The 27,454-nt window shown below is 46.9% G+C and overlaps 5 protein-coding genes across 5 annotated transcripts; all 5 read right to left on the bottom strand.

Annotated features, from left to right (window-relative positions):
- Window positions 1-123: 123 nt before the first annotated feature.
- Window positions 124-3,118, bottom strand: LOC101769506 (BAG family molecular chaperone regulator 7). Its single transcript, XM_004951150.4, has 3 exons — window positions 2,130-3,118; window positions 1,496-1,771; window positions 124-639 (listed from the first exon to the last, which is right to left on the bottom strand). The coding sequence occupies exons 1-3, from the start codon at window positions 2,883-2,885 to the stop codon at window positions 436-438; spliced, it is 1,236 nt and encodes a 411-aa protein (XP_004951207.1). The 5' UTR covers window positions 2,886-3,118; the 3' UTR covers window positions 124-435.
- A 1,214-nt stretch (window positions 3,119-4,332) lies between these two features.
- LOC101769096 (L-lactate dehydrogenase A) lies at window positions 4,333-5,691 on the bottom strand. Its single transcript, XM_004951149.3, has one exon. It carries the CDS (start codon window positions 5,633-5,635, stop codon window positions 4,577-4,579), a length of 1,059 nt encoding a protein of 352 aa, XP_004951206.1. The 5' UTR covers window positions 5,636-5,691; the 3' UTR covers window positions 4,333-4,576.
- Window positions 5,692-9,129: 3,438 nt separating this feature from the next.
- Window positions 9,130-11,437, bottom strand: LOC101768692 (L-lactate dehydrogenase). Its single transcript, XM_004951148.4, has 2 exons — window positions 10,734-11,437; window positions 9,130-10,077 (listed from the first exon to the last, which is right to left on the bottom strand). The coding sequence occupies exons 1-2, from the start codon at window positions 11,349-11,351 to the stop codon at window positions 9,631-9,633; spliced, it is 1,065 nt and encodes a 354-aa protein (XP_004951205.1). The 5' UTR covers window positions 11,352-11,437; the 3' UTR covers window positions 9,130-9,630.
- Window positions 11,438-12,603: 1,166 nt separating this feature from the next.
- LOC101768289 (dihydrolipoyllysine-residue acetyltransferase component 3 of pyruvate dehydrogenase complex, mitochondrial) lies at window positions 12,604-19,162 on the bottom strand. The gene is made up of 18 exons (XM_004951147.4): window positions 18,997-19,162; window positions 18,152-18,242; window positions 17,528-17,690; window positions 17,016-17,056; window positions 16,451-16,506; window positions 16,281-16,355; window positions 16,083-16,175; window positions 15,717-15,965; window positions 15,568-15,640; window positions 14,721-14,797; window positions 14,551-14,636; window positions 14,365-14,440; window positions 14,142-14,209; window positions 13,989-14,055; window positions 13,801-13,896; window positions 13,632-13,734; window positions 13,212-13,307; window positions 12,604-13,126 (listed from the first exon to the last, which is right to left on the bottom strand). The coding sequence occupies exons 1-18, from the start codon at window positions 19,030-19,032 to the stop codon at window positions 13,056-13,058; spliced, it is 1,617 nt and encodes a 538-aa protein (XP_004951204.1). The 5' UTR covers window positions 19,033-19,162; the 3' UTR covers window positions 12,604-13,055.
- A 720-nt stretch (window positions 19,163-19,882) lies between these two features.
- On the bottom strand, window positions 19,883-27,101 carry LOC101767622 (protein transport protein SEC16B homolog). The gene is made up of 13 exons (XM_004951145.4): window positions 24,828-27,101; window positions 24,389-24,706; window positions 23,806-23,934; window positions 23,610-23,732; window positions 23,335-23,493; window positions 22,949-23,074; window positions 22,727-22,861; window positions 22,413-22,540; window positions 22,205-22,316; window positions 21,745-22,071; window positions 21,522-21,638; window positions 21,119-21,414; window positions 19,883-21,016 (listed from the first exon to the last, which is right to left on the bottom strand). Exons 1-13 carry the CDS (start codon window positions 26,787-26,789, stop codon window positions 20,464-20,466), a joined length of 4,485 nt encoding a protein of 1,494 aa, XP_004951202.1. The 5' UTR covers window positions 26,790-27,101; the 3' UTR covers window positions 19,883-20,463.
- Between the last annotated feature and the right edge of the window lie 353 nt (window positions 27,102-27,454).

Here is a 27,454-nt window from a genome sequence, read left to right as displayed (position 1 = left end):
ATTTTCGCAGAACAAAAAAGTTTCCAAAATTAGGATGGGACAACAAAGGTAGTACCCTAACTCAAATGTTAGCACATCACGTTTCCATCAGCTGAAATGGCAAACGCTAGCACAGGCAGTTGGTGAAAGGCAACACACCATGGTGATGAATTGATGCCAATTTTTATTAGAGTTTCACCACCCATGATGGATGATGAATTAGTCTACACACATCACCGAAATCTAGGAATAAGGAAACACCTAGGAACAGGTCCAAACATAACATGGATCATACTGCTAGCACAGCATTACAAGCAACAGCATTCTAGTAGTAAATACAACAACGCAAGGTTCTAGCAAACATCTGATCAGGGGTGTTCTCAGCAGTTGCACAAACTCTATAAGTCCGCATGACATCCTGCTAGTCCGCTACAAGCATTCCATCACTGATGAATCTTACTTGCCCTCCTCGACAATTCTGACGACATTTTTGACACCATCCCTCATCTCCTTTGGGATGGCTCCACCTTCTGGGAGATCAAACTTCCTGCGGCTAAGTGTCCTTGGCTTCCCTGGTGGCTGAGGGTCAACAATCTCCAACATCCCCTCAAGTTCCTCAAGCATCGATCTCTTGGCATTGCGAACCATGTAGTCCGGTCCCTGGCAAGCACAAAGTAATGCATTGGCACATGAAACAGGAACATAAGGGGATTATCATTTAAATTGTTTCTTCTTGCATTGTTTTTTCAGGATCAATTGCAAGGCAGAGTAACAGGGAATCAGACAAAAAAACCTTAACGGAATGTTTTTTTTCGCAAACAGTGAAGGTGATGTAGTTTGAGTTTCCACAGTTCACATATTCACAAAAGACCTTAAACTGTGAGCATGATTAGAAGATTCTTTTGTTTTCCCTTTTTGCAGGTCATAAATTGGAAATTCTTTGCAGCTTTGTCCTTAGATTACAATCTGCCCTAAAAACTGCGAACTTTTAAAGGTGCATGGAGTTGTGAAGTGGCCAAACAGAGGCTAGAGCAGCAAACATTTGACGGTACAAAAAACTTATATAGTGTAAAAAATGTACTGAAATGATTTAAATTTAAGCCATAAAGGCTAACACCCTTAAAGGCAGTCATGTGTCAGTCATTGGACAGAGCATATTATATATACACCAGCAACCATATTAAGATCAACTGTGAAAGCAATAAGTCAACTCTAGTACATGTTTCAGATTTTTTTTCAAGTTAATGTGCACATCATGTAAGACCATAACAATAGTGCCACAGAGCATGTCATCACCACTTTCATCTAGTGTCCTGGATAATATTGATAGTAAAACGTAATTTGTAGTACTCTAAACAACATTGCATAGTGCTAACAGATTCTTGTGTAAAACAGTTGTCATAACCGGAACTGAAAATGAACAACTACGCATGGTGAACAAGTGAACATACACGGAATGCAAGTTTAGTATTAACATCTACTAGTGAAAGTAGCATCAAATGGGTGAAGGACTTACCTCAAGGGCATCAACGGTCAAGAGCAGCACAATGATTTTCTCAGCGAACCTCTGGCGCTCTTCAGAGTCATGGGCAATGCGGCGGCGGTATGAGATGTTGTAGAAGAAGGACCTGATCTCCTTAAGCTTGGCTTTGGCCACAGCAAGGTCGCGGAGGCATCGGAGCACCTGGGAGCGATGGGCCAGGTGCGCCCTGTAGCTCATCTGTATCAGCAATGCAGCATCTTGTTGGGATAGTTCCTTCTTCTTTCCCTTGGCATGGCTCATTTCAAATGCCTGGGGAGAGGAGCATGATGTGATTACAGGCACAAATGGCCAACAAATTGAATTCTTTTTTTTTTGTAGCTATAAGAATGCACTGCAAGGTTGAATTAACTAAACCCCCAACTATTCAGTAACTTCAGCACCCAAAATCCATTTGTTTTTTTTCCCAAATGGTTAGCACAGAATGGAATCTAAAATCACGGGAATTCCTAAGAAAAAGATCGCATTTCTCACAGATCTTGCCGAGCTGTGAGCCACGCAGCAGGAACTGACATAAAAATGCAATCTTTGCTGTACATTTGACCAAATATAGGCGCCGCATTATAGTTCGCCTACCAAACGCAGGCAGTACAGTGCATAAAGATCTGACCTTCCTGATGGCGACACATCCCTTGGTGTTGTCCTCGATCTCGACGATCTCGACGTTGCCCTTCTTCTTCTTCATATCCTTGGGCTTGTTCTCCTCCTTGACTTTGTTGACGGCGGCGGTGGCGGCCTTGTCTTGGTCGTCGTCGTCGCCGTAGGTCTCCTCGACGGAGTAGGAGTTGGACCATGGCTCGAGCCACCCTTTGCCCTTGATCTCCTTGGCCCACTTGACCTTGGTGGTGCCGGCGGCGGATGCCTTGGACTCCCACTTCCACTTGCGGTCGAAGCCGTCGTCGTTGGGGGTCTTGAGCTCGGCCTCCCACTTGTAGGCCCTCCCGCCGGCGGGCTTGTCCTCGGCGACCCACTTGACCTTCCTGCCGTCGGCCTCGGCGGCGTAGGTGTACTTGCGGCGGGGCGCCGGGGGTGGTGGGGCGAGCGCGCGCTCGAGCGCGGAGACGCGGTGGCCGAGCGCGTCGAGGAGGAAGGGGTCGAAGAAGGCGGGGCACGGGGGCGCGGCGGCGCGGGGAGGGAGGAGGAGGTCGAGGTCGAGGTCGAGGTCGAGGTGGAAGGTGTCGATCGGGGATGGGGAGGTGAAGCCGAGGGGGCAGGAGGGGTGGTCGTCGAGGAGGAAGCGGTGGTGGGCGGAGGAGGAGGTGGAGAATGGGCAGGAGGAGAAGGAGGAGGAGGTGGGGAAGGGGAAGAAGGGGTCGTCGCCGGCGTGGAGGTCGAGGAGGCGGAGGAGGAATTGATCGCGGCTCATGGTGGGCGGTGGCGGTGGACGCGAGCTGCTGCTGGAGAGGGATGGGGAGTGAGGAGTGAAACCGCGGCGAGGCGAGATGTCGTTGGATTCGGAGGGGGAAGCGATGACGGCGACCGTGATGGGAAGTGACTGCTCTACCCCCCGCTCGTTTCAGAGGGCAAGGCGAGTGCTTGGCACGGGGTAAAACGGGAACACGGATCTTGAGAGCAGCAATGTGAATCAGAAACCGCAGGAGGAGGAGGAAGGAGATAGAATCCTGGCTGGCTTGGTGCGGTCAAGGAGATCCATCCGACCGTGAGACACGCTCACGATCCACCACCTACCCTGCTCTCCTCCAAAAGACCAATGATCCACTGTCTGAAAAAGCAGCAGATGAACAGGGAATGGGGGAATCCCAAGGCGCACATGAATGGGTGTACCGTGTACGTGAATGGCAGCGGCAGCCATGTGCCGTGCTCTCAGCTTCCTCCTGCGGCTTCACACCACACTGACCCCACTACCCCAGCCCAGGGCCCAGGCAAATGCAGCGGCTCACTTTCTGGCATCCTACCCCGGCTCCTCGGTACCTCATGATCGTCCTATCCCATGGAAGATGGAACACACTGGCGGGCAACAACACCAGATTGATGCAGCGTTGGTGGCCAAGGATGCAAGATATAACGTTGGCCGCGAGTAGCTAATGATTTTCCCTCTTCTCACTTTTCGTTTCTTGTAGTTCAAATATCTAAAACAGCTTACATGGTAAGCAAGAATCAAGATGTTTAGTAGGATTCTTACATATTTTCGCCGATAAGAGACGAGGCCCTTGAGGTTGATCACCTCGTAGGCCTTGTTCATCGGGACAAATGGAAGCTCCTTTCTGTTTTTTCATTCTTCAAAGATTGCATGTCTTGTTGAGATCGTCATCACTGGAAGGTACTTTTTCATTCTTCAAAGATTGCATGTCTTGTTGAGATCGTCATCACTGGAAGGTACTTTGATATCTTATAAAAAGTTTAACAAATTGACCTCTTACGTAAAATCAAAGGACAGATGAGGCCCACTTAGTTTCAGAAAAAAAGATGAGGCCCACTGCCTCACGGTCAATTATAAATAAGATGAGAGGGTCCATGGGCGGCGAGAGCGTCGTCGACCTGCGGATCCAATGCTGCTGTGATCACGATCCAATACCATGGCAGTGGGCCTATCTTAGCCCATATGGCATGTGTTCAATATCAAAAAGGTAGCTTAGTGTAGCCGTTGGCCCGTTGTTGCCGAGCATGGGGCAATATAAACCGCAGTCATCCACTCAGGGGTGGGCCACAAACGTGGCCCAACCGTTCTTCGTCTTCTCGTCGTCCATGCAAATACATTGATGGCACGAGGGCTTAGTGCAAATATGCAAATGAAGAAACTAAAAATTCTAATCACCTAGGCTAAATAAAATATAGGTGAGCTAGGCAAATATTGCTTCTCAATAACATTTTATTTTCAAGTTAATTACAAGACAAGCATACAAAATGAAAAGTCATTGATGTCACAGACTCTAATAAAGCAAATGGTTACATCAACCAAATGCTCCATATTACACCACAAAAAAATTATTAAGGAACATATTAACAAGTGCATTAATTATTGACTATATAGAAAACTGACATGAGCTCGCGAATCACACGACCCATCACCATGGGACGACAGAGTAGTCATTATCATCAGAGGCCGAGGAGCTGGCTGTTCTCCCAGAGCGTCTTGGCCGACTGCCTGAGCCTCCTGGCCTCCTCCTCGGTGAGCTCCATGTCCGCGACGCCCAGGACGCCGCCACGGCCAAGCCTAGCGGGCAGGCTGAGGAACACCTCGTGGTCGTCGGCTATGCCGTGGAAGCCGGTGGCGAGCACGGACACCGGGTGGATGCGGCGCTGGTCGCGGAGGATGGAGGCCACGAGGTTGGCGACGGAGTAGCCGATGGCCCAGGAGGTGTATCCCTTGAGGCTGATCACCTCGTAGGCGCTGTTGACGACGGCACGCCGGATGCTCTCCAGGGCTTCCTCGTCGAAGCTGCTGTGGCTCTCCTGCAGCGACTTGAGCACCGGCATCCCCGCCACGCTCACCGTCGACCATATCGCCACCGAGCTGTCGCCGTGCTCGCCCACCATGTAAGCCTGCACGTCCTGCGCGTTGACGTCGAGGTGCTCGGCGAGGAGGAACCTGAACCTGGAGGAGTCGAGGTTGGTGCCGGAGCCGATGACGCGGTTGACCGGGAACCCCGACAGCTTCCACGCCACGTAGGTGAGGATGTCGACGGGGTTGGAGACGATGAGCAGGATGGCGTCCGGCGAGTGCTCCGCCAGCGCCGGCACGATCTTCCTGAACAGCGCCACGTTCCTCTGCAGCAGGTTGAGCCTCGTCTCGCCGGGGATCTGGCGCGCCCCCGCGGTGACGATGGCGAGGTCGGAGCCCCTGGTGACGGCGATGTCCGTGTCGGAGACGAGGCGCGTGCGCGGCAGGAACGCCGCCGCGTGCTGCAGGTCCAGCATCTCCCCGCGGAGCTTGTCCGGGACCGCGTCCACCAGCGCGATCTCGTCGGCGAGGTCCCGCGTCAGGATGGTCTGCGCGATGGCCATGCCCACGTTGCCGGCGCCGATGACGGAGACCTTGGTGAGCCTCCGGCGGTGCGACGTCGGCGTGGTGTCGTCGGCGACGGGGCGGAAGAAGCCCGATGCCGCGCCGTTGGCGTCGAAGCCCAGCTCGGAGAGGGACGAAGCCTTCTTCATCGATCTTAATTTGTTTGTTGATGATGCAAGTGACGTTGAGAGAGATCGAGAGAGAGAGATAGGTGATGGATGGTGAGGTGATAAGGGCTGTTGCTATTTATAAGCTAGCGAAGCCCCCTGAAATGCTCTTTTTTTTAAGTAAAATGCGGATCGATCGATGGGTGCACTTTTCCATATTGAAAACTTCAACTTTCTTGCAGGGCAGGATTATATTCGGCGTTGAAATTAGTAAAGTAGGCGCGGCAGCACGCAGGGGCGAGGAACGGAGTAAAATCCTGGAGGGTTGGCAGCCCCCTGGATGGCATGTAGCCGCCGGTTTCATTTTCATCCATCCATATGCACTCACTATCAGCTCCTCACTACTATCCATGCATGTAGTATCCGACGACGCTAGCTTATCATGGATATTCCTTATACGTACTATATATAATAAGGAGCCCTTATATCATTGCTGCTTGCTGTTTTTGCAAACGAAACAAGAGCCATCAGTTCAAAACAAAATGCATGCTTGCATTGACCACTCTATGGCTATATTATGCGCGATGCAATGAAAAAAGTTGCATCGTGGTACTATATGCATACGATCGACATGCATGCAAAAACAGGGGGCAAGGCAGCGGTAATTTGCATTGGATCCTCCACTGCTATATGAAAAAAGGAATGATAAAATGTGCGACCACTTTTCAGATAATATAATATAAATATATGATATAACATAATTAAGATAGCTGGTCCTTGTAGTTCCAGCAACGACATGGATGGTCAGATCAGCAGGCCATTTTGGAAGGGATTTGCTTGGAAAGGAAGGCGTTGAAAGGTGGTAATCCTGGAGGCGAAGCCGCCGGATTGGGAGGCGGCTGCTGCTGGTTTTCCTCTCTCCCTTCTTCCTTGTTTCCTAATCTCCGTACGTACTTACTAGTAGGATGGCACCGTCAAACGGCCCACCTGAATTTGCTAGTCCTCCTCCGTCTTATTAGACGTACATACGCCAGCCGGTTTTCACCTAACTAACGTCCACACCTTAGATCGATTTTCTCCATAGATTCCGTTCTGCGGTCCATTATTCCACCATGACCTTGGCTAGCTGCTGAAGCTTTCTTTCTTCCCAAGAGGAAGCTTCGGTGAACGGTCATGACGGCCCAAGTCACTGCGCCGGTCGGTGGGGCGCCCTGCACCAATCACCATCACCGTGCTTATTAGGAGTATTAAATATAGACTATTTACAAAACCCATTGCACAGATGGAGGCTAAACGGCAAGACGAATCTATTAAGCCTAATTAGTCTATGATTTGACAATGTGCTGTTACAGTAACTATTAGCTAATGATGGATTAATTAGCCTTAGTAGATTCGTCTCGTCGTTTAGCCTCCATCTATGTAATTAGTTTTATAATTAACTAATATTTAGTCCTCCTAATTAGCCTCCGAATATTCGATGTGACACGGACTAAACTTTAGCTCCAGGATCCAAACACCCCATTAAAGACACCTGCGAATGTTTTGCCTGCAGCAGGAGACGGTCGGCCTACAACACCCAAAACAGTTTTTTTTAAGACCCAAAACGTTATTTGACTGAGGTCTCTATTTTTTTTAAAAAAATGGCCCAATTAGCCCACCTCTTTGGTCCACACGAGTTGGGGGCTAGGCTAGTCCGGCCCATTTGGCCCAACTAGATAGGCCTCCGCTTTTCCAACCTAGTCCGATCCCGCTGAGGGAAGGGAATCCTCCACATAAATACATAGATGGCGTTACAGAGAAACGGCTAGGATCAGATCAAGAGATAGTCGACAATTGTGATGGAGGTGAGCAAGGCGGCGGCATCGAGACAGCGGCGGCGGACGAGGGCATCTTAAGTCCACCAAATTGCCGCCAGCCACAGAGACAAGGAGCTCATGCGGGTGGATCAAGAGCTCATCAACACGCTGATGGTCGAGGAACTCGAGCACTAAGTCTACCCTAACTTCACCGAGGGCATCTTGTAGCGCATGGTGGATGGGATTGAGGATCCTGAGGAAGTGGAGGATACCCGAGCCCTCTTAGCCAGCAGCATAGCCGTGTTCCAGGCGGCGTACAACTGGGAAATGTGTTAACTGAAGGGTAGTTGGGATAGAAGAGAGGAAGGAATTTGGGGCACGAGCAAGCAAGGGACAGGAAGAAGAATAGAGATGGCACCACGAGGTCCGTTAGCTTGCTGAAGGAGTTGATTGTTCATACATGTTAAAGATGCTCTCCTCCTCTGCCTCACCTCTATAAGTAAACGCAGCTATTACATGGGCTAGGTCCTATTTCGTGCATGCAAGCACCCATCAGACAGTCCAGTCTTCTCCAGTCCAAAGTGAATTGGGCTTCCTGGGTCTGGAACTGGTTGGCCCATTTGTTGTTGTCGGCACCTGCTCATGATATTGGCTTGATGACACAGTGCTGACATTCCCCCTCCCTTAAGACGCTACTTGACCCAAGCAGGCGCAAATGGAAAAAGCTATTGCAAGCAATAATATCCTCCCAAGTTGCCATTTCCACCGGCCAATTTGACCATTTCACCAAAATTTGTTGCACCGGTTGAATACCCTGAGTAGTCAGGCGATGCTGCGGAATCAATTCAGGCGCTTGAGGAATGTCCAAGTCAAAAGGAAAGGAAGGCAATACCTCGACGTCTTCAGTAACTGCAGCCTTCAATTGACTGATGCGAAACACAAGGTGAATAGACGACGAAGCAGGTAACAACAGTTTGTAAGTCATCTTTCCCACATTGGCCACAATCTTGAATGGACCGAAGTATTTGAAAGCCAGCTTCCTCACGGAGCCAATGAAGATTGCACATACGGCTAGAGTTTCAAGAAGACCAGATCACCAACCTCGAACTTGCGTTCCGATCTATTCTTATCTTCTTGACGTTTCATTCTCATGCGAGATCGAGTTAGATGTTGCTTGTTAATGCTCGTTATTTACATACTTTTAGTACTATTTAAGTGGTATTTTCATACATATTCTTATACTAACCCGTCACTTGGCACTTGAAATAACCCCATTATCGCATACGTGTTGTATTTTGGAGCATATTGCAAAATCACAAGAAATACGACATAATTGAAGGATTTTTCTACAAGTTGGAATTGGACCCGGACTTTGGATATTTGAAGGCCCAAATACAAACATTGAACTATAAGCCCGCGGGAGGAACTAAAACTTGCACAGGCCATATCTTCCTCATCCAAACTCCGATGGAGGCAAATTTACAGGGAAAATTTCATAGCTCAGTTTTTAAAAGAAAGGAAGAAAGACTAGTTCCTTTTGGAAGACAGATCGGGTGCAGTGGTCACTACCACCGCAAGACAGTAATCCATCCAAGGGACAATCTCCTATTCTCTTCATGTTGGCGTGCTGAATTCTCAGAGATACAGAGCACATACTGAACATGTTTTTTTTGCTGTGAGTTACTATTTCATTCAACGACAAATTAATATTTTGATCCACCCTTCTGAAGACTATCGACATGTGCAAATTGTTCAGGTAAGCTGAATATATGGTGCTTGAACACTAAACTTTTCAGTAAAAATAAACCGCAGGAACAGTTAGGTCTAGTTTGGTGAAGCTCCCACCGACTCCGACTTCCCCTTGACATACACCACTATATGAGGTCTACCACTATATGAGGTCTAGTTTGGTGAAGCTCCCACCGACTCCGACTTCCCCTGACATACACCACTATTCATATAGTTAGGTCTAGTTTGGTGAAGCTCCCACCGACTCCGACTTCACTTGACATACACCACTATTCATATATTGTAGCTACAATGTTCACGGAAGTTGGTTTTGTTTCTCCCTCCTCGCCCTCACGGACCGGCGAGCCGGAGCCGGATGGCACCAAACGAGCCCTTAACGAGAAAGCACATGAATGAAGTCTAACATTGAAAAAGGCGACGCGGCAGCGTGGGGTAGCAATAGCAAGGAACCCGATCCAAAACACAGTGAGATGGATCCCAATGAATTAAAGATCAGAGGCCGAGCTGCTGGCAGTTCTCCCAGAGCGTCTTGGCGGAGCGGCGGAGCTTCTTGGCCTCCTCCTCGGTGAGCTCCATCTCCGCGACGCCGAGCACGCCGCCGCGTCCGAGCCTTGCGGGCAGGCTGAGGAAGACGTCGTTCTCGGGCGCGATGCCGTGGAACCCCCTGGCGAGGACGGAGACGGGGTGGATGCGGCGCTGGTCCCGGAGGAGCGAGGCGGCGAGGCTGGCGACGGAGTAGCCGATGGCCCAAGAGGTGTAGCCCTTGAGGCTGATCACCTCGTAGGCGCTGTCGACGACGGAGCGGCGGATGCCCTCGAGCGCCTCCTCGTCGAAGCAGCGGTGGCTCGCCTGCAGCGACTTGAGCACCGGCATCCCCGCCACGCTGACGCTCGACCACACCGCCACCGAGCTGTCGCCGTGCTCGCCGACCATGTACGCCTGCAATTTCAGCAACCACGCAGTCAATTTCAGGCCATGCCAATTATTATGTTAATAATCTAAGCAAAACCAAAGGAGTGACAAATTCAGAACAAATATTCCTCGATCGCTCTTCATAGATGCTAATGCTAATTTCCTGACGCTCGTTGACCCGTTCGTACCAATGGCATGTGGGCAGGCAAAAGGAGCCACCAATGTTTGGTTCGGTTGCTGCCCCACCCGTCACATCGAATGTTTAGATACTAATTAAAAGTATTAAACGATAGATTATTTACAAAATCCATTATATAAGCGGAGGCTAAACGACGAGACGAATCTATTAAACCTAAGTAGTCTATGATTTGATAATGTGTTGCTACAGTAAACATTTGCTAATGATAGATTAATTAGACTTAATAGGTTCATCTTGCCGTTTAGCCTCCACTTATGTAATAGATTAGCCTACGTTTAATAGATCTAATTAGAATATGACACTTACTAAAAATAAGCAAGGAATCGAACACCCCGAACAAAACAACCAGTAGTGCCCCCGACACGACGCCACTGCCTGCCTATGTGCGGGGCCCACGTGTCATGTCAATCCACCACTCCCCACTCTCCACTGACGAGAGGAGCGAGACGGGACAAGGGGGAAGGAAGGGGATGGACGGACGGACCTGCACGTCCTGCGCGTTGACGTCGAGGTGCTCGGCGAGGAGGAACCTGAACCTTGAGGAGTCGAGGTTGGTGCCGGACCCGATGACGCGGCTCGCCGGGAACCCCGACAGCTTCCAGGCCACGTAGGTGAGCACGTCGACGGGGTTGGACACGACGAGCAGCAGCGCCTCCGGCGAGTGCTCCGCCAGCGCCGGCACGATCTTCCTAAAGAGCGCCACGTTCCGCTGCAGCAGGTTGAGCCTCGTCTCGCCGGGGATCTGGCGCGCCCCCGCGGTGACGATGGCGAGGTCGGAGCCCCTGGTGACGGCCAGATCCGTGTCGGAGACGAGGCGCGTCCGCGGCAGGAACGCCGCCGCGTGCTGCAGGTCCAGCATCTCCCCGCGGAGCTTGTCCGGGACCGCGTCCACCAGCGCGATCTCGTCGGCGAGGTCCCGCGTCAGGATGGTCTGCGCGATGGCCATGCCCACGTTGCCGGCGCCGATCACAGACACCTTGGTGAGCCTCCGGCGGTGCGACGTCGGCGTGGCGGTGGCGTCGTCGGACACGGGGCGGAAGAAGCCCGACGACGCGTCGCCCGCGTCGAACCCCAGCTCCGACAGCGACGAAGCCTTCTTCATCGCTCTTGCTGCTTGGTTTTTGGGATCTGATTATAGTGATTGTTCTTGTTGTTCAATGGTGAGGAATGGAATGGAATGGAGATGACTGCGACTTATATGGAAGGCCCCGAAACCGCTTACCACTTACCACCATGTGAATGAAACCGCTTTTCCTTTGGGCCCGAAAAGCTAGCTGGCTTGACCTGACACGGACATATATCCAGTGCAAGTTGTGGTAAAATAAACAAGGTAATTGTGCACCGAAACAAAGGCGTAGGTGCTGGTTTTGTTAGCCGTGTGGTGTCATCATGGCGGCACTAGTAGTTAACTTTAAATATCAATATGAAAGGGTTGATTGAACTGTAGTGAAATGTTGCTCCGTCACAAGGCTAGATGCCAGCCATTGCATCTGTCCCATGGAGCGTATCGTATGCAAGAGATGATGGACAAGCATCAAGACAGCCTGTTCGTTTCAGCTTATTCAACCGGCTTATCAGCCACCAAACAGTATTTTCCTCTCACAACAAATCAGCCGTTTCAGCTTTTCAGCTGACTTATAAGCTGAAGCGAACAGGCCCAAGATTTTTGGAATCTTAATTGGAGGGGCGTTTGGGTCAGGGAATCGGATTCCATTCCCTAGTGAATTCAATCAGGTTATCCGGCACTAAGAGCTTGTTTGCTTCGGGCTGGAGCTGCCTGGCTGAGGCAGCGCTCCCAGGCATCCGATTTTAGTGGCTGAGATTGCTGCCTACCGGATCTCAAGATCCAAACAAGCCCTAAAGATCGTCCGCTGATTAAACCGGACTGCCTGCTTGGGATAGATAAGACGAGAGATCTGGAGGGCAACCGATTAACGCATGATGTAGCAAGCAGTATGGGTCAAAAACCACGGACTGGCTAGGTCGACTGGATCATGGATGCTTGGAATGCTGCAGTGAAAGCTCCGCTGGCTGCGTGCGTTGAAGCTCCCCCTACTAGTCAGAAGTTGGTCGGTGCCCTCTCTCCCTCTCTCTCTCTCTCTGGAGATGAAACAGCAGCCGTCGCCTCCGGTTTTTGCTCCGGTTTCATCGACCTTTCCCTCTGGAAGGCTATCGATTGTTTCTTGGAGGGGAGGCCAGGAACCTACAATACCATCTGGAACACACGACTTTGCACCTCCCATAGCTGACATCGTCAGAGACGAGCTGCTTTTTCCTTGCTTTCTCGCCTTTATTTTCCCATTTCACCTCACCACCAGCGTTGCTTACCAGCATTACCATAGCATCCAAATGACTAATATCAATGGAGTACATCGTAAATTCATCAAGCTTGCCAAACCAACAAGTTCACATAGCAATGGCAAAAACCCAAACAGTTTCTTCCCTGATTAGACTTCATTTATTCCAACCAACTATCCCTGTGCATAGGAAACGCAAAATGCTATACTCAAAAGTGTTCTCCGGGGCAGCGACATTCTCATGCCACAACGCAAACCCCCAAAAAGAAATGAGCTCAATGAGGCTTTGCAAGTTGATCCTACTAATCCAGCCTAACACTGGCAGCATCAAAAAAGGGTAAACGGAAAATCAGATCATTCTGTGTTGGTTGCGTGCTCTTGGTTTCCAGGTCCTCCTTTAGACCGTCACGAGATTATACAAAATGGAGACACCACTTTCGGGGTGGCCGAGTTGAGTTATTCCACAGCTTCACAAGAATTGTCTGCCTTGTTGGTCATCATCCTAAACTTCACAGCAGCATTGAGGTTGGGTTCTCGATGTAGCCCTTGAATGCTTTCAGAAATTCCGCACCAATTGCACCTATTTCCACCAACAGCAAAAGGTTACTTTCCCAACCACACCACTGTCCATGGATAGATACATCGCAGACAGATCAAAATCTTACCATCAATAACCCTGTGGTCACAGCTCAGCGTTGCTGACATGAACGAACCGAACTCATACTGACCATCAGCGGAACCGGGTATCACCCTCTTCTCAGCTGCTCAAGAAAATAAAAGCTGATTAGCAATGAAAGAACATCAGGCACTACAAGCAGAACATACAGCTATCAATCATTCAAAGCTACAGATACAGTGCAGAAACAAAACACATGGCGCCTAAACTCTATGTTCCAAATCCTGTTTACAGAGCTGAATTTTCTCATCAGCAGCAGTACCGCATCAAGATTATATATGGTTTCTTAATCCAAGTGTTGAGTCAGATTCGCACAAAGAAAGTGCTACAAATGCAAGATACTGTACTGTTACTTATACGCATGATCAATAGAACAGCATATAAGCGGAAATGTTCAAGAAATAATTACCAGAACCAATGGCCAAAATTGCAGACTGAGGAGGATTTATGATGGCGCAGAATTGCTTAATTCCAAAGGGACCTCCCAAGTTTGATACCGTGAAGGTGCCACCCTGAAAATGAAGCACCAAATGTCATATTTTGTTCATACTACTTAGCATCAACTATATGCTCCATACCTCATAATCTGCTGGTTTTAAGGTGTTATCCCTTGCTTTTTGAGCCAACTGCTTCACCTCCTCGGCAATTGTACCAAGTCCCTTCTTGTCTGCGTCCTGCAGCGTAAGTACAAGTCAGAATTTCCTCCCAAAAACTACAAGTTAGAAACAGAAACAGAAAGCATGAATTGGACAAAGTTGTGACTTACCCTAATTACTGGAACAAACAATCCATGTTCTGTCTGTACAGCGACATTGATATTCACATTGTGGTATCTGTGTCAGAAATAAGTGTCACATTCAACAGTTGCAGGCTTAGAACTAATATCTTTTCCCCAGTAAAATGAACCATCAGAACTCACTGGCGAATAAAGTCGTTCATCCATGAGCTGTTACATTGAGGGACCTTTCGTAGAGCCAAAGCTGCAGCCTGCATATCAAATAAAGACAGATTCAATAATGCACAGCAGAGAGGATATTAATAGACAATATTATCTAAAAAATAGAGTGCACATACCCAATCCTCACAAAAAACCTAGGTGGACAACAGAAAACCAAACCTAAAAGGTGGAACCGTGAAATTACCTTGATGACAAGATCATTGATAGATATTTTCTTTCCACCAGAGGCATCCTGCAGCGGATTCAGTTCACCTCGCAACCTGGATTAGAATGAAATAAAGAACTCAAAGTCAGGAGTAAGAAAAGCATCAGTGCCGTTCCACCAATGGAAATAGTGCTTTAAATTACAATTATTAGGTTAGAAACATACTTGACAAGTTTGTCAACACGTGCATCAACTGTCAAGTAGTAATGTGGAATGGTTTGTTTAGATGCTAGCAGGCGGTTTGCAGTAACCTGAAGACAATAAAAAGTCAACACTCAGGCTCGTAACATGTAATATGAAAATCTTGCCTGCATTAATGGGCCTTCGAAATTTACCTTTCTTATCTGTGCATTTGGAATATCAACATAACCTAAGCCTGGAGCTGCAAAAGCCTCACTCTGTCCACCCTTGGCTACACAAGTTTCATTAATGCAAAGTAGGGAAATATCAGAAGGTTAATGAAAACCAAAATGCCAAATCATGCAAATTATTATTAACAGAAGTGAAAAAGATGCACTAATCATGTTGTAGCAAGCCTACATTAAAGTCCTTATGACTGTGCATTAAGTATAGCAAGAGTCAGGGAAACATCATTAAAAAAATGAACTGTCCTCTGCAGATCGAACTAAGACACCCGGCAGAGAAACAAAAGAATGTGATGGCACCACTTAGGGCCAGTTTGCAGTTGTTGTGTCGAGCTTATTTTTCAGGCTGCTGTGAAAATGCAGTCATAGCAGTTAGCACCATTTTTGGCAAGTCAGATTAAAGCTTAGTGAAATCTGTCATCCAATGGTCAGTCTCTATTTTTTTTCTCATGTAAAATTCTCTCTAATAACTAAATCAAGTTCCAGTTATTTGGAAAGTAAACAATACCTGATTCGTAACATGGCTTAAAAACCAGTTACAGCCAAACACTAAACTATGAAAAGTATTTCCAGCAAGTGAGGCTACCGCAATGCCAATACGGAGCCTGAGGCTTGTGCAGTTCAAGACACCTATTATTAACTCTTAAAAGCTCTCTAAGATAAAATCTTGAGCATCTTGAACAAACCTTTATACACAACATTATACAACAACCATGACAAGTATTTACATGGGAAAGACATCCAAATTTAACATGACAATACGGATGCATAGCTTAGAAGAGATTTAATGGTTGCAACAAGAGAAATAATAACTCACCCAAGTAGTCTTCAATGTCTGCCTTCAAAATACGCCCATCAGGACCTGTACCTTTCACACTTGACAGTGGGACCTGTTTCAAGGAACACAATCTGATTTCATGAACAGTTCATCAGAACTATCAATACAGCAGAACAACAAGAGCTTACATTGTTATCTTCAGCGAGTTTCCGGGCAAGAGGGCTGGCAAATATGCGATCTCCAGATTGAGAAGCTTCCTCATTCTTCGGGGCCTTGGGCTCAGGAGTCTTAGTAGGCGCTTTCTCCTCAACCTTTGGCTGTGAAGGTTCAGGTTGAGCCTTTGATTCAGCAGGAGCTACAGGTTCAGCTGAAGATGATGGCTTATAGTCCTTAAACTTCTCAATGTCAGCCTCTTCTTCCACAGTTATAGCAATTATCTAAGGACACAGGATCAGTCAAATTATTAAACCCAGGTTATGTCAGAAAAATAAACATTCACTGCAAATATCTACAGGGATAAAAGAAATATTTGTTCTTAGTCAGTAAGTATGTACCTCGCCAACTTTAATCTCCTTGGCACCATCTCCTTGAATGATCTTAGCAAGATAGCCCTCTTCCATGCACTCCATCTCCACAGTGGCTTTATCCTGATCCCAGGAATCCACCCAAAGGTTATTTGGTTCCACTTCACCTTAAGTAACAGAAAACACTAAACAAAATATGCTGTATATTTAACAGATTAGAAAACTTACAGTTTCCACCTCGCAGAGAACCTCACCAGGGGAGACCTTGTCTCCTTCCTTCTTAAGCCACTTGGCAATGTTTCCCTACAATGAATTAAGGAACAAAGACAAGCAGTAATCCTGATCTCAGTTCAGCTATTATTCAGCTAATAGTAATGATTTTTGGGTAACAAACATACCTCAGTCATTGTTGGCGAAAGTGATGGCATTCCGATTTCTTGATGGGGTGGCAGATCTGGAATTAGTACAATATGTTCATGTGAATAACATAGGACCTTGCTCTTGCTAATGGAATTTATATATTCGAGATAACAAAACTTAAACAAATGGTGGAGATACCCAGCCCAACATCAGAAGATACTAGATCTTGCAGACAGAAAGCAAGCAAAACAAAATCTTTGTCGCAGGACAGAAAAGTGCCTGGAAAATTCAAACAGGAAAAGGTGGGGGCGAATCTGACTATATTTCTATATCTTAATTGTATTGTAGACTAACATAATACAGCTTGACATGTGCATGCATAGATGAAATTTTTTGACAAGGATACATAGAGGAGCAAATTTGTAACAAAAGAATAAAAAATAGATTGCCGGCAGCCAGCAGATGCTATTCTGCATATGCAATTGCAAGGAACCCTGAATTTTTCATGAATATCTTTAGAAGAAGGAACTGGATCTACTTGCAATATGTCACCATATGAAAGCCAAATTATAAGCATTAAAATGCACAACAAACAAGCAGTACCTGCACTACTTGAGAATGGCCGTGCTGAAGCCACCTGTCCACTGCCAATAACCAAAAAGTAAATGTCAAAACAGCTTCAGCATTAATTATCAAGATCTGATGGCAAAACATCAAGGTCAGGACATTCCATAAGGAAATTACTCTGAATAATGAGCAATATAGAGTTCAAATAATTGTTCCAGACTAGGTTTAGTACCTTAGTTATATATTTTTTTTCTCAAACTGCTAGTACCTTAGACCTTAGTTATAAAGCAGAGCAGATTACCATTTGTACGTTCTCTAAACTGTGGATAGAAATGAAGTTTAACGGGAATAATTCAGTGGAACTTTAAAAGATCTAAACGGATTTGGTTTATCTGAGCCACCAAGATCAGATCTAATAGGTGTAAAAAGAAGATCGGGTTCAGTACTCAACATTTCTAGTTCTCAACTTCTATTTTAACATGGTTAATATTAGATGTGTTCCAATACAGCTCTATGAGCTAAGAATAAAAGAATAAAAAAGCACATACCATGAGAATGGACCATTGACACCACTAACAGCACTTGGGATAAGGCTGTTGGATGCTCTTGTCCAAGTGTAGCTTCTGCTTACTCCCAGTGCAAATGTCTCGAGCTCTTTTGCAGGCTGGCTATGCTTGGAAAATCTGGCGCCTCCGGTTCTTTTTCCAACGCCTGATGAAACCAAAGGCATTACACGATGAATGGAAACAATGTAGGAATCTAAGAAAGGCTAACTATTCACTGTACGCATTTCCTAAAAAAATAAGAAACAACTATTTCCGAAATAGGGTAAACATCCAAAATGTCAAACTAATGAGCTGATGAATCAGAAATTCACATGACAGGAAATGAAAGGATCAAACTTAATAAGCCAAAACTCCAATGGTGAGAGAAATAAGAATAGTAAAGATGCCGCAAATGTAAGCAGGATAAATCAAGGATGCTTCTATATCACAGATAAACATCTTATAAAACTAAATGTAGTAGATGAAGTGCATTGCCAATAAAATGTTCATGTCAGTTGGAAATGTACTGGTTCAGTGGATAAATTGCAGAAGCTATTGACCTCTTGAGAAACGTGTCATTGGAAAGGGGGGAACAAACGAAAAGAAAGTGAGAATGGTGCCACATACCATTTTCCTTGACAAAGGAGCCGGGACTGCTAGAGAAATACCGAACAAGACCAGAACGCTCGCAACCTACAGCATTTTGCAAACTCCGCAGCTGTAGAAGCACACAGAGACAGCAGTGTTATACAGTATAATAGCTGATTACTCCGTAATTCAATGAGTGAACACCAAACGCGGGATATGAACTCTAGCAACCAAGAGATGTTTGCTGCACTACTAGTCAATAGAGCGAGCTGTCCTCAAGCAGCATCCTAGCTGCAGCAAAGACAGGCCCATACATCCACAACGAAAAACAAGAGCATTCGGGCAGTCTTAATACGAAGCTACAACTCACAGGTTAGCTATAAGAGGGCACATTGACAGTCTGTAGGTTTGGATCAAAGCAAGTGCAGTCAATGTCATGACAGTTGAAGACCTCGCCTTGTAGAATCCAAACTGATGCTCCAACCAAATTTACCTTGAGAATTAAATAAAAAGGGTATCTCCAGCCCATCACAAATTAGCCTGAGGGTGATTAAATATTCGACCAGCCAACGACTTTACTCATCCCATTCGATCGTCTGGATGGGAATTATACGAGCATGCCGCACCGAATAGATAGCATGCATTCGCCCGGGAAGTCACATCCACGAGAGATTAGCAGCCTGATTACATGTCTAGATTATCTATTTACAAGTGAAGAGAATCCGCAGATTATTCCCTGCCCCCATGCCCAATCAACCAACCCCGGCAATTACAAAACGCAGCGCGCGATTACCCGCAGAGGCGTCGGATCGAACAGATCGGAAGACGACGGGGAACGGGTTCCCAAAATTCAGGGGGGGAGCGCGTGAGATGCAGAGACGGACCTTGCGGGAGTGACGGAGAAGCTGTGCGGCGGACATGGCGACCTGAGGCAATGGGCGCGTGGGTGGGTCTAGGGTTCGGGCTCCTTTTGGATGGGATGCGGCGGCGGCCGCGGAGGAGATCGGGGGGAAGGAGGGAGGGAGGGAGGGAGGAGGGGGAGGGGAGGGAGGAGATGGGAATGTATGAAGGAGCCAGCGGGTCGTGACGTCAGCCTGCTGTATATATTTGGGTAGTTGGGGGTGGGCCTTGTTGCCCCTGCGGGCAGCAGATGGGCAACTTGGGCTTGGCCACCACCTTCTTCCTCGTCTGGTCTCCTCCCTCCATCGAAGAACAACACCAGTACGACTTGGCCTGCTCTCTTGTTTTCTACTGCTGCCTGCCCCAAGGCTTTCCACCGAGATATAAAAAACGGCGTTGCTGGACGCTTCGACAAAACATTAAAAATTATTCGATCGTAAAGTTTTACAATCAAAAGAAATTTTGATTATCCCCAAAGAATAAACAGTGCTAACATGGTTTGGAAGAATTTGCTTGTGGTTTCGTCAAAACTGGAATTGGGCAGGAGCAGGGATAATCCGTACGACGGCCGCCAGCAGCATGCTGCTTCTCTTCCGACATGTCAACAAGGGACACCCGAGTCTTCCCCGCCCATGTCTCTTCCAAAATATAACGTGCCAAACATACATACCCCTTATGGCTTGCCTGATCAGCTATACGGCTTGCGCTTTTCCAAACAGAGAATGAGAATGGCAAACACTGTCCACCTCAAAGATACAGCCACAGCACATCCACCATCTAATCTCAACAACATGCTGACATCACAATAGACAATTGCGTTCTGTTATATCAGCCAGTATCCACAAGAAAACACGAGGAATGCTGAGCACATGATCGTTTTAAGATGAAAGAATCGATTCGTCTCCAAAGAATAAACAGTGATAATACATGGTATGGGGCAAGTACAGTACACTATAACAACAACACTCTACTTAGCCATGTCTTCGTACACTAGAACACACTTGCTCTTCTCCTATCCTTCTCCAAAAAAGGAAAAAAACAAAATGGAGTGGGGATGTGAATTTGCTTGCGTTTCAATGAATTCGGCTAGGGGCAGATTATCTGTACAAGGGCATCTGCATGCTGCTTTTCTTCTCACCTGTAAACAAGGGCCACCCAACTCTTTACCTTCCCTCTAAAACATAAACCAACATATATAGCTACAAAATATTCAAAAACCCAGCATTCCTAGTAGTACAGGTCCGATGCACCTCCGTGCTTTAGTGCAGGCTCCAGAATCTCGTGCAACCTCGCACAAGTCCATTCCACTTGCGGCATCCCCTTGATCAGGATTATAAGGTAAACTTCTTTCTCTTCCACCCACTTGGGATTTCTGGAACCATCAGAGGCTGCCATGGTTGTCTGTGGATAAAATTACATGACTTGCAACGGTCATGCTGAGGGGTAGCCACTCAGAGCTCGACCTCATGAAGATCCTCTGCCAATCCGTTCAACTGCAAAGATGAGTTGCTGTTGGAACGGCTGTGTGATGGATTCCCGGGCATGAGTGGTGAAGGCATGGTCTGTCCTTTGGGTGATCTAGAGCCAGAGAAAGCACTATACTGCTCAGAGTATGTTCCACTCCAGGACGCGGCTCGTGATCTTGAGAATGAGCTGTTGTTGCTTAATGATGACACCCCGGAACCCTGGTATGGGGTGGAGATGTTGTCCATACTCGATTGCCGATGAATTGTTGATGCAATTGGTGCGGAAAATTGTGTCGATGGTGGGGGCGAAGAAAATGATGTTTCTGCTGGTGGTGAGGCTGACCGCTCATCCTGATGGATGGTTTCACTGTGTATCTCTGCTGCTTGGTGTGGCTGTGGCATCATCTGGTCTGCAGCAGCTGCTGCAGTCGGCATGAAGAACTTGGCACCTGCTGGCGGTGTCACGGATGGAGCAGCAGGTTTGTTATACGATGGAACTGCTCCAGATACACCTGACTTATTGAATGTGTCCACATATCTAAAATGAAGAACAGAAAAGCCATCAGTTCTCCAATTAATACCTTAGATAGCAATATAGAAACATAACTGAGAGTAAATGGCAATACTACTACTGAATTACCTGGACCGGACACCCATCCGTCCACGAGCAGAAAACTGGTTTTGGCTAGGTGGAATTGGTGGCATCCCCAAACCTTGCTCTGAAGAATTTGAGGATTTCCATTCGATGACTCCATTGGGAGCATGGCTTCCACTCATGGGGCCATTCAAGTTATGGTCTGGCATACCATTTTGGAATGATGGTTTTGTTGGAGGTGGAGGTAGAGGAGGCTCCTCAGCAGGAATTGCAGCACCTTCTTCCACCCACCGCTTCAACTTCTCATCATAATAAAACTTGTTCTGGTCCCCTAATTTTGCCTTCGGATCAGAAATAGGATCTCAATGTTAGCATTGCATATAGAGGAGACAATCTGATAAAAAAAAAGTGGATACTCCAGTTTCATAACAAAGTAATCAGCAAATACCTGGCGATGGGATTTTGACACAAATCCCATAGTCTTCTGCAGTGTGGAGCCTAACCAACCAAACCGAGAACTGCCAGATCCTGATGCACTGCTCTGTGTGCCATCTGATCCAGCACCCTGTCAGAATTTTATAATGAAATGAGGGGATGAAACATTTCATCTTTCAAACTCAACATCAACAAACCAGAAGCTAATCCCTCTTAAAGTTTCTCTTCGTAAGTACCTGTTTTGATGTTCTGCCAAAGTCTGGCTCAGAAACACTTCTGTTGTGTGCAATTTTCCTGCCAGCGCCACCACTATTGTCTGCTATCTCAGTCATCGACTGCATTGAAGCAGATGGCATTAACGATGACATGGCCATTACCGATTGGCTATTTACAAATTTTGCAGCTGCAGGCACAGAGTGGCTCTCTCTATCATTAACAGATCCATGTGGCAGTGGTGGAAGTGGTGCAGATGGTGTACCCATCATGCGGGATATAGATTTATCAAGTGAGGTGAAAATCTTCCCAACTAGTTTTGCTGGGGCAAGATTTGTACCATATCCACCCTACAGAAAAAACAAGCAAAAAGATGGGTTAATGATAAGTGAACCAATGAAGAGAGATTGAGAGAACATGGAACCACAGATATAACACACAAAAAAAAATATATTTGTAATATACTAAATGGCATGGTCCAACCTGCTGGTGAGTGCGTATCCTCTCCTCGAGAGAAGAAAATAATTGTTTCCATGCCTCCAATTCAGGGGCACGGCCAGAGGCTTTCAGCACCTTCATAGACGCTTGGCAATACCTGGAGGAGTTAATATTCAACTGGGTCATAATGTACAAGTACAGACAAGGGAAAGCACTAAGTCATTTGCTTGTTATGGACAAGCCAGCAACCTACCTCAAAGAATCAGAAATCTTCCCCACTTCCGCAAGCATGTATGCATATATCAGCTTATATGGCTGAAAGGGTAGCAGAATATACTGAGAATTACCAAGCACCTTCGCGTATTCATATACCTCTGTCCTCTGTTGTTCGCATTTTAAAGATATTAGACAGTGAATGGCTAAGGAAAATAAACCAATAATTGATTATGCACAATCCTGCCAATGTATCCATGTAATAATTGTTCTAAATGTCATGTCTAGGAAAGAGGCTTAAGTAAACACCTACTTCATATACAAAACTTTTGCAGGTAAAACACAGTACCGAACCTGAATGGCTTCAGGGCTGGCGAACGTTCGAGGACATTTCAAGTGGTCTGCACCAATGAGGCATAACCTTGCACTTTCCGAGTACGAATCAATATTTAGTTCAGCAACTAAATAGCATGAATGAGCAGCTGCAACCTGTATCCATTGTGTGTAAGGTTCTTGATCACACATACCAGGAAAAATAGTATGAAAACTGCATCTACGAATACATATGATACAAACCTCAATTTTCTCTTTCCAAAGGCAATCACCAAGATGTGTAATTACTAGATCATCACCTTTTGTCCTGTTTGCAGTAATAATAGCCAAATTCTCCTCCCAATCATCCAACATACCATTAGGACCAGGCTGTCTCAAAAAAACAACAAATTGTGAACAGAGTTGCAAAGTAAACAGAAAACCATGAAAATTACTGCTAAGCAATACCCAGGTGCCGTGATACCGCACTAAACAAGACATGATAGCATATCACTAATCACACAGGCGGCAAGCAATGACAACAAAAATGGTAAGGGACTTTTTTCTACAACTTTGAAATATAATCAGTACTTGATGGTCAAAACAATAAGACATCTAAGAACTGAGAAACTCATTAACTGTGCAAGTACCTCCATAGGTTGATGGGATGTACCATAGTCGCTGTTGACATTGCTCTCAACATTGAAAACATCTGCAGGTTGTCCAGCAATGAGAAGGCATAGGGTTCGCAGAGGTGACCCAGATACAAAATGGGAGTGAGCCATTTTCTTCACTGTATCCACATAAAACTGTACCACCAGTCCAGAAAAAAAAACCAATGAAACTAACTTGGAAATAAAAACCAGACAAGCAATTCAAGCAATGTGTTAGACTACAAAAAGGGAGTCATTTAAGTCAAACATACCTGATCACCAAGCTGTAAAGCCAGTATGATCGCAGGTCCCCAAAGTTGACCTCCTTGGGCACACTGAAGGGCCTCTTTTCTTCTCCCAGAAACTAGAAGATTTTGGACCTCTTGGGCAACAGCCTAAAAGGGTAGTAGTCTCAATAAAGGACATTTGGCACAAAAAAAAAAGATATCGAGCTCGAATAAAACTTACCTGCATCTGGCCTTCGGAAGGAATATTTTTCATGCAGTGAACAATGGATCCATAATCTCCCATATGAACACCAGTTCTCTTGCAGGAAGAAAATAGCTTAGTTACTGCCATTTCTGGGCCATCTGTCTCCTATTAAGAATTCATATAAAAGTTAGGTACGATTAATAAAGCTAGGAAGGATTTCTATACTGCAGAGATTTTAAAGTAGTTGAATTCTCCCTCATGATGAAACATGAAAAAAATGAAATCAAGCAAAGTTCCACGTGATGATACTAATAATAGTAAATTATAACTTTACATGGTTGAAATATTGATCATAAGCAAATTCCAGATCATATGAGTATATATAAATCTGTAGGTTTAGTTGCTTATCCAACTTTGGTGTATCCAACAACTCTGAGACCAGTATGGTTTAGTGCTAATTTGCTATGCCAAAATTATCATAACACAATATTTAATTCTTCTGATGCAAGCTGTCAAAATCAACAAGGACAATAAAGGGGAACAGGCCAGAAAATAGAGAAGGCATATAACGTAACGATCCGATTATAGCTGCAACAGGATAGAGTACAAGAGGGCGTACCTCTTGGTCAGACCCAAAAGGTGAACGAAGTTTTCCATAGTGCTGACACAGTATCTTCAGCAATGAAATAAGCAACTTGCGAGTATCACCTCTCTGGAATTCAGTGGAGGAAGGTTCATACCATGAAATCATCTCATCAAGCCACTTATTTACATCCTTTGATGCAGCACTTCCACCGACTAGAGGACCAGGAACATGTTGACGGCATAAAGCATTGAAGTAACCAAGTGCACTGCCATTAGTGATACTTGAAGGATCAACTTTATCTAAAACCACCTCCGATAGATTAAGAACTGACACTGTGCCGCTAGGGTCGCCCTTTAATTGCAAGAAGAAAAAAGAAAGAAATATTTTAGTCAGCTAAAAAACATGTGATGTCGTTTTGTTACATGGAACCTATTAGGGTAGTCTCGGAAAAAAAAGGAAACTATTAAGGTACCTGATTTCCACTGTTAAAGCTTGTGGCCATTGAGCTGGTTTCCTTCATAACTATAAGCTTCCCTCCAAACCCAAAAGAAACGAGAGCATGTGGTGGTCGTCCAGCCGATGACCTCCCTTCATGATGGGAGTGGCCGAAGGCACTTGCTCCCAGAAATTGTTGCTGATTAAAGTTCATGGAGTTCTCAGTACTCAAATAGCTGTTTGGCAGGTGCCCTTGTGGGTTTGCATTTGCTTGGTTCTGGACGTCATATGTATTTTGCATTGGGACAAAGCCTTGAGTATTCACAGCACCATTGACATCACCATAACCCTGGTGGTTTGCAGAAGTGTCAAAGCCCATGTTGCTAGGTTGATGACCTGAAGAAGGTTGGGAACCCATGTAACTAGCATGTTGAGCTGAAGAGGGTTCAAATATCTTGAAACTGGTATTGTAACCTGTAGATGTTTCAAATTCTTTGTAACTGGCCTGATGACCAGTGGAAGGCATGAATCCCTTGGAAGCACTGCGGTGACCCGTGGAAGGTTCAAATGCCTTGTAACCACTCTGGTTGCTCATGGAAGGTTCAAATGCCTTGTAACCACTCTGGTTACTCATGGAAGGTTCAAACGCTTTGTGACTGGTCTGGTGACCCATGGCAGGTTCAAACGCTTTATAACCGGCATGATAACCTGCGGAAGGTTCAAACGCCTTGTAACTAGATTGTTGACTGTCAGAGGAGCTATAACCAGTCTGAAGACTTGATGATTCAAAGCTCTTGTGTCCACCATAGTGATCTGTAACAGTTTCAGCTGTGTTAAAAGCAACCTGTTGGCTTGTAAAGGAACTGATAGTCTCAGCATTTGCATGTTGGTCAAAACCATTGAACCTACTTGTCAGGCTGTTATCTGTGGCACTTTCAGATTGCACGGTGTTACCAAATGCATCAGTTGTCTGCCGTTGGCTCTGAGGAGCAAAACTATTCGTGAACGAGTTATGTTGGTTCACCTGGTTGTGGACAGTAAGGTCCTCAGTTTGTTTGGCATTATAACCTGTCCCTCCAGAAGTCGCAACAGCACCAGAACCGGAAGTCGCAGCAGTCTGAACAGCGCCAGTTGTTCCAGCCTGCATGGCGGCCTGCTGGTATGACTCGAGCGACTGCCACTGCTGGGTGTTGGTATCAAAGTACCAACCTGGGTATTCTGCATAGAAGAGCATGTTGGGTGGGTACTCTGAGGCACCCCCCTGCCCCCAACTCGAGACACCGGCTGTGGCAGAGCCCTCCTCAGCAATCGGCTCAAGCCCTGCATGTGCTGAATTCTGCAGGTACGAAGCGTCAAGCTGCTGCTGCTGTAGATTCTGACTGCTATTGTCCACCACCTGCGCTGCATTCCCGGTTGTATTGGAAGTATCAACCTGGTACCATTGCTGCGTCACCTCATCATACTTCCACCCAGGGTACATGGTTTCGAAATACTTTGGATCTGTGGAATCCACAGCACCACTGCCGGTCCTCTGGAGCTGCCCGTCGGCATTCTGATCGGAGGTGGAGGTCCCCCCGAAGAAGTCCTGATCCGTCACCTGAGCGGCCAAGCTCTGATTCCCGGCGAAGAAGTCGTGATCCGAGGTCCCCACGGAGGTGTCGAGGGTCTGGCTCCCGAAAAAGCTGTCGGCGGCGGCGCCTCCCGAGAGATCAGCAAATGGATCAGCGCCATCGTCCGGCCCACCTCCGAAGGAGGCCCACTGCACCTGCTTGACGGTGGTGTGGAGGCCGGCGCCGGCCTTGGGTGAGCCACCCTCCGGAGGCGCCGCCTCGGTGGCGGGTGGCGGGGCAGGTGGGTCGTCGTCGGCGAGGCTGACGTCGGAGACGTCGCGAGCCAACGCGGCGTCGGGGGCGTCGTTGGCGGGGGCGTCGTCGTCGTCGACGAGCTTGTCGAAGAAGTCGGCGTCGGTCTGGTCGTCGGGGGCGAAGGAAGAGGCCATGCGGGAGGAATTGGATCTCTCTGGGCGGGGGCGGGGGCGGATCCGAGCGGGGGTGGATCTAGGGTTGGTTGGCTGCTCGGTTCCTGGCTCTGGCTCTCAATTGAAATGAAATGGTGGGGCAGAGGCGGAGGCTCACCGGCCGGCGCGGGGCGGCGGATCGGGATCGCAGGAGGAGGAGGAGGCGGGAGGCGGGAGGGGCGGTTGCGGTCACGACCACGCCAGCCGACGTCGCATCGCGCCACCCGTACCCATCTCTTTACCCGTCCCGCTCTCTTCTCTTCTCTTCTCCTGCGTATGCTATGCTTCCTCTCCCGGCAATTTTTCTCACTTCCCTCGTTATTACTGTTATTATTACTTCCTTCCCCTAGGCTTAGTTGTAAGCAAATTTATATTTTACTCTATGAAAAACTTTCCTGCGACAACGATGTTGATGTTTCTTCTGCGTTTGATGTTCGTCGATCGTAACATATCGTCATTATTGGACCTGCTCAGCTTGTTCAGTCGGCTTATCAGTTATCAAACAGTGTTTTCCTCTCCCAACAAATCAGCCGTTTCAGCTTTTCAACCGGCTTATAAATTATTCTATTTTTCGCTAACGATGTACCGGTACTCCACTCTGCGATGAAAATATGATTCGACGTTGGAAGTTGCTGGAGATGGGAAGA

This window comes from Setaria italica, chromosome I (genome assembly GCF_000263155.2).
Source record: "Setaria italica strain Yugu1 chromosome I, Setaria_italica_v2.0, whole genome shotgun sequence".
In the NCBI taxonomy this organism is placed as follows: domain Eukaryota; kingdom Viridiplantae; phylum Streptophyta; class Magnoliopsida; order Poales; family Poaceae; genus Setaria; species Setaria italica.
Note: the sequence above shows the minus strand (reverse complement) of the source record. Positions and strands in the feature narration are given on the sequence as shown.

What these genes read in the sequence shown, in the direction of transcription:
- LOC101769506 (XM_004951150.4), bottom strand. Translation starts at nt 2,885, where the DNA reads ATGAGCCGCGATCAATTCCTCCTCCGCCTCCTCGACCTCCACGCCGGC. An exon ending in GATGTGTCGCCATCAGGAAG is followed by an intron (nt 1,772 to 2,129) that starts GTCAGATCTTTA and finishes TCCTCTCCCCAG; the next exon opens with GCATTTGAAATGAGCCATGC. An exon ending in TGACCGTTGATGCCCTTGAG is followed by an intron (nt 640 to 1,495) that starts GTAAGTCCTTCA and finishes TGTGCTTGCCAG; the next exon opens with GGACCGGACTACATGGTTCG.
- LOC101769096 (XM_004951149.3), bottom strand. Translation starts at nt 5,635, where the DNA reads ATGAAGAAGGCTTCGTCCCTCTCCGAGCTGGGCTTCGACGCCAACGGC.
- LOC101767622 (XM_004951145.4), bottom strand. Translation starts at nt 26,789, where the DNA reads ATGGCCTCTTCCTTCGCCCCCGACGACCAGACCGACGCCGACTTCTTC. An exon ending in CTTTTGGGTCTGACCAAGAG is followed by an intron (nt 23,935 to 24,388) that starts GTACGCCCTCTT and finishes AATTCTTAATAG; the next exon opens with GAGACAGATGGCCCAGAAAT. An exon ending in AAGATTTCTGATTCTTTGAG is followed by an intron (nt 22,317 to 22,412) that starts GTAGGTTGCTGG and finishes TAACTCCTCCAG; the next exon opens with GTATTGCCAAGCGTCTATGA.
- LOC101768289 (XM_004951147.4), bottom strand. Translation starts at nt 19,032, where the DNA reads ATGTCCGCCGCACAGCTTCTCCGTCACTCCCGCAAG. An exon ending in TTTCGCCAACAATGACTGAG is followed by an intron (nt 16,356 to 16,450) that starts GTATGTTTGTTA and finishes AATTCATTGTAG; the next exon opens with GGAAACATTGCCAAGTGGCT. An exon ending in TCAATGATCTTGTCATCAAG is followed by an intron (nt 14,210 to 14,364) that starts GTAATTTCACGG and finishes TTTGATATGCAG; the next exon opens with GCTGCAGCTTTGGCTCTACG.
- LOC101768692 (XM_004951148.4), bottom strand. Translation starts at nt 11,351, where the DNA reads ATGAAGAAGGCTTCGTCGCTGTCGGAGCTGGGGTTCGACGCGGGCGAC. An exon ending in TCAACGCGCAGGACGTGCAG is followed by an intron (nt 10,078 to 10,733) that starts GTCCGTCCGTCC and finishes CTGAAATTGCAG; the next exon opens with GCGTACATGGTCGGCGAGCA.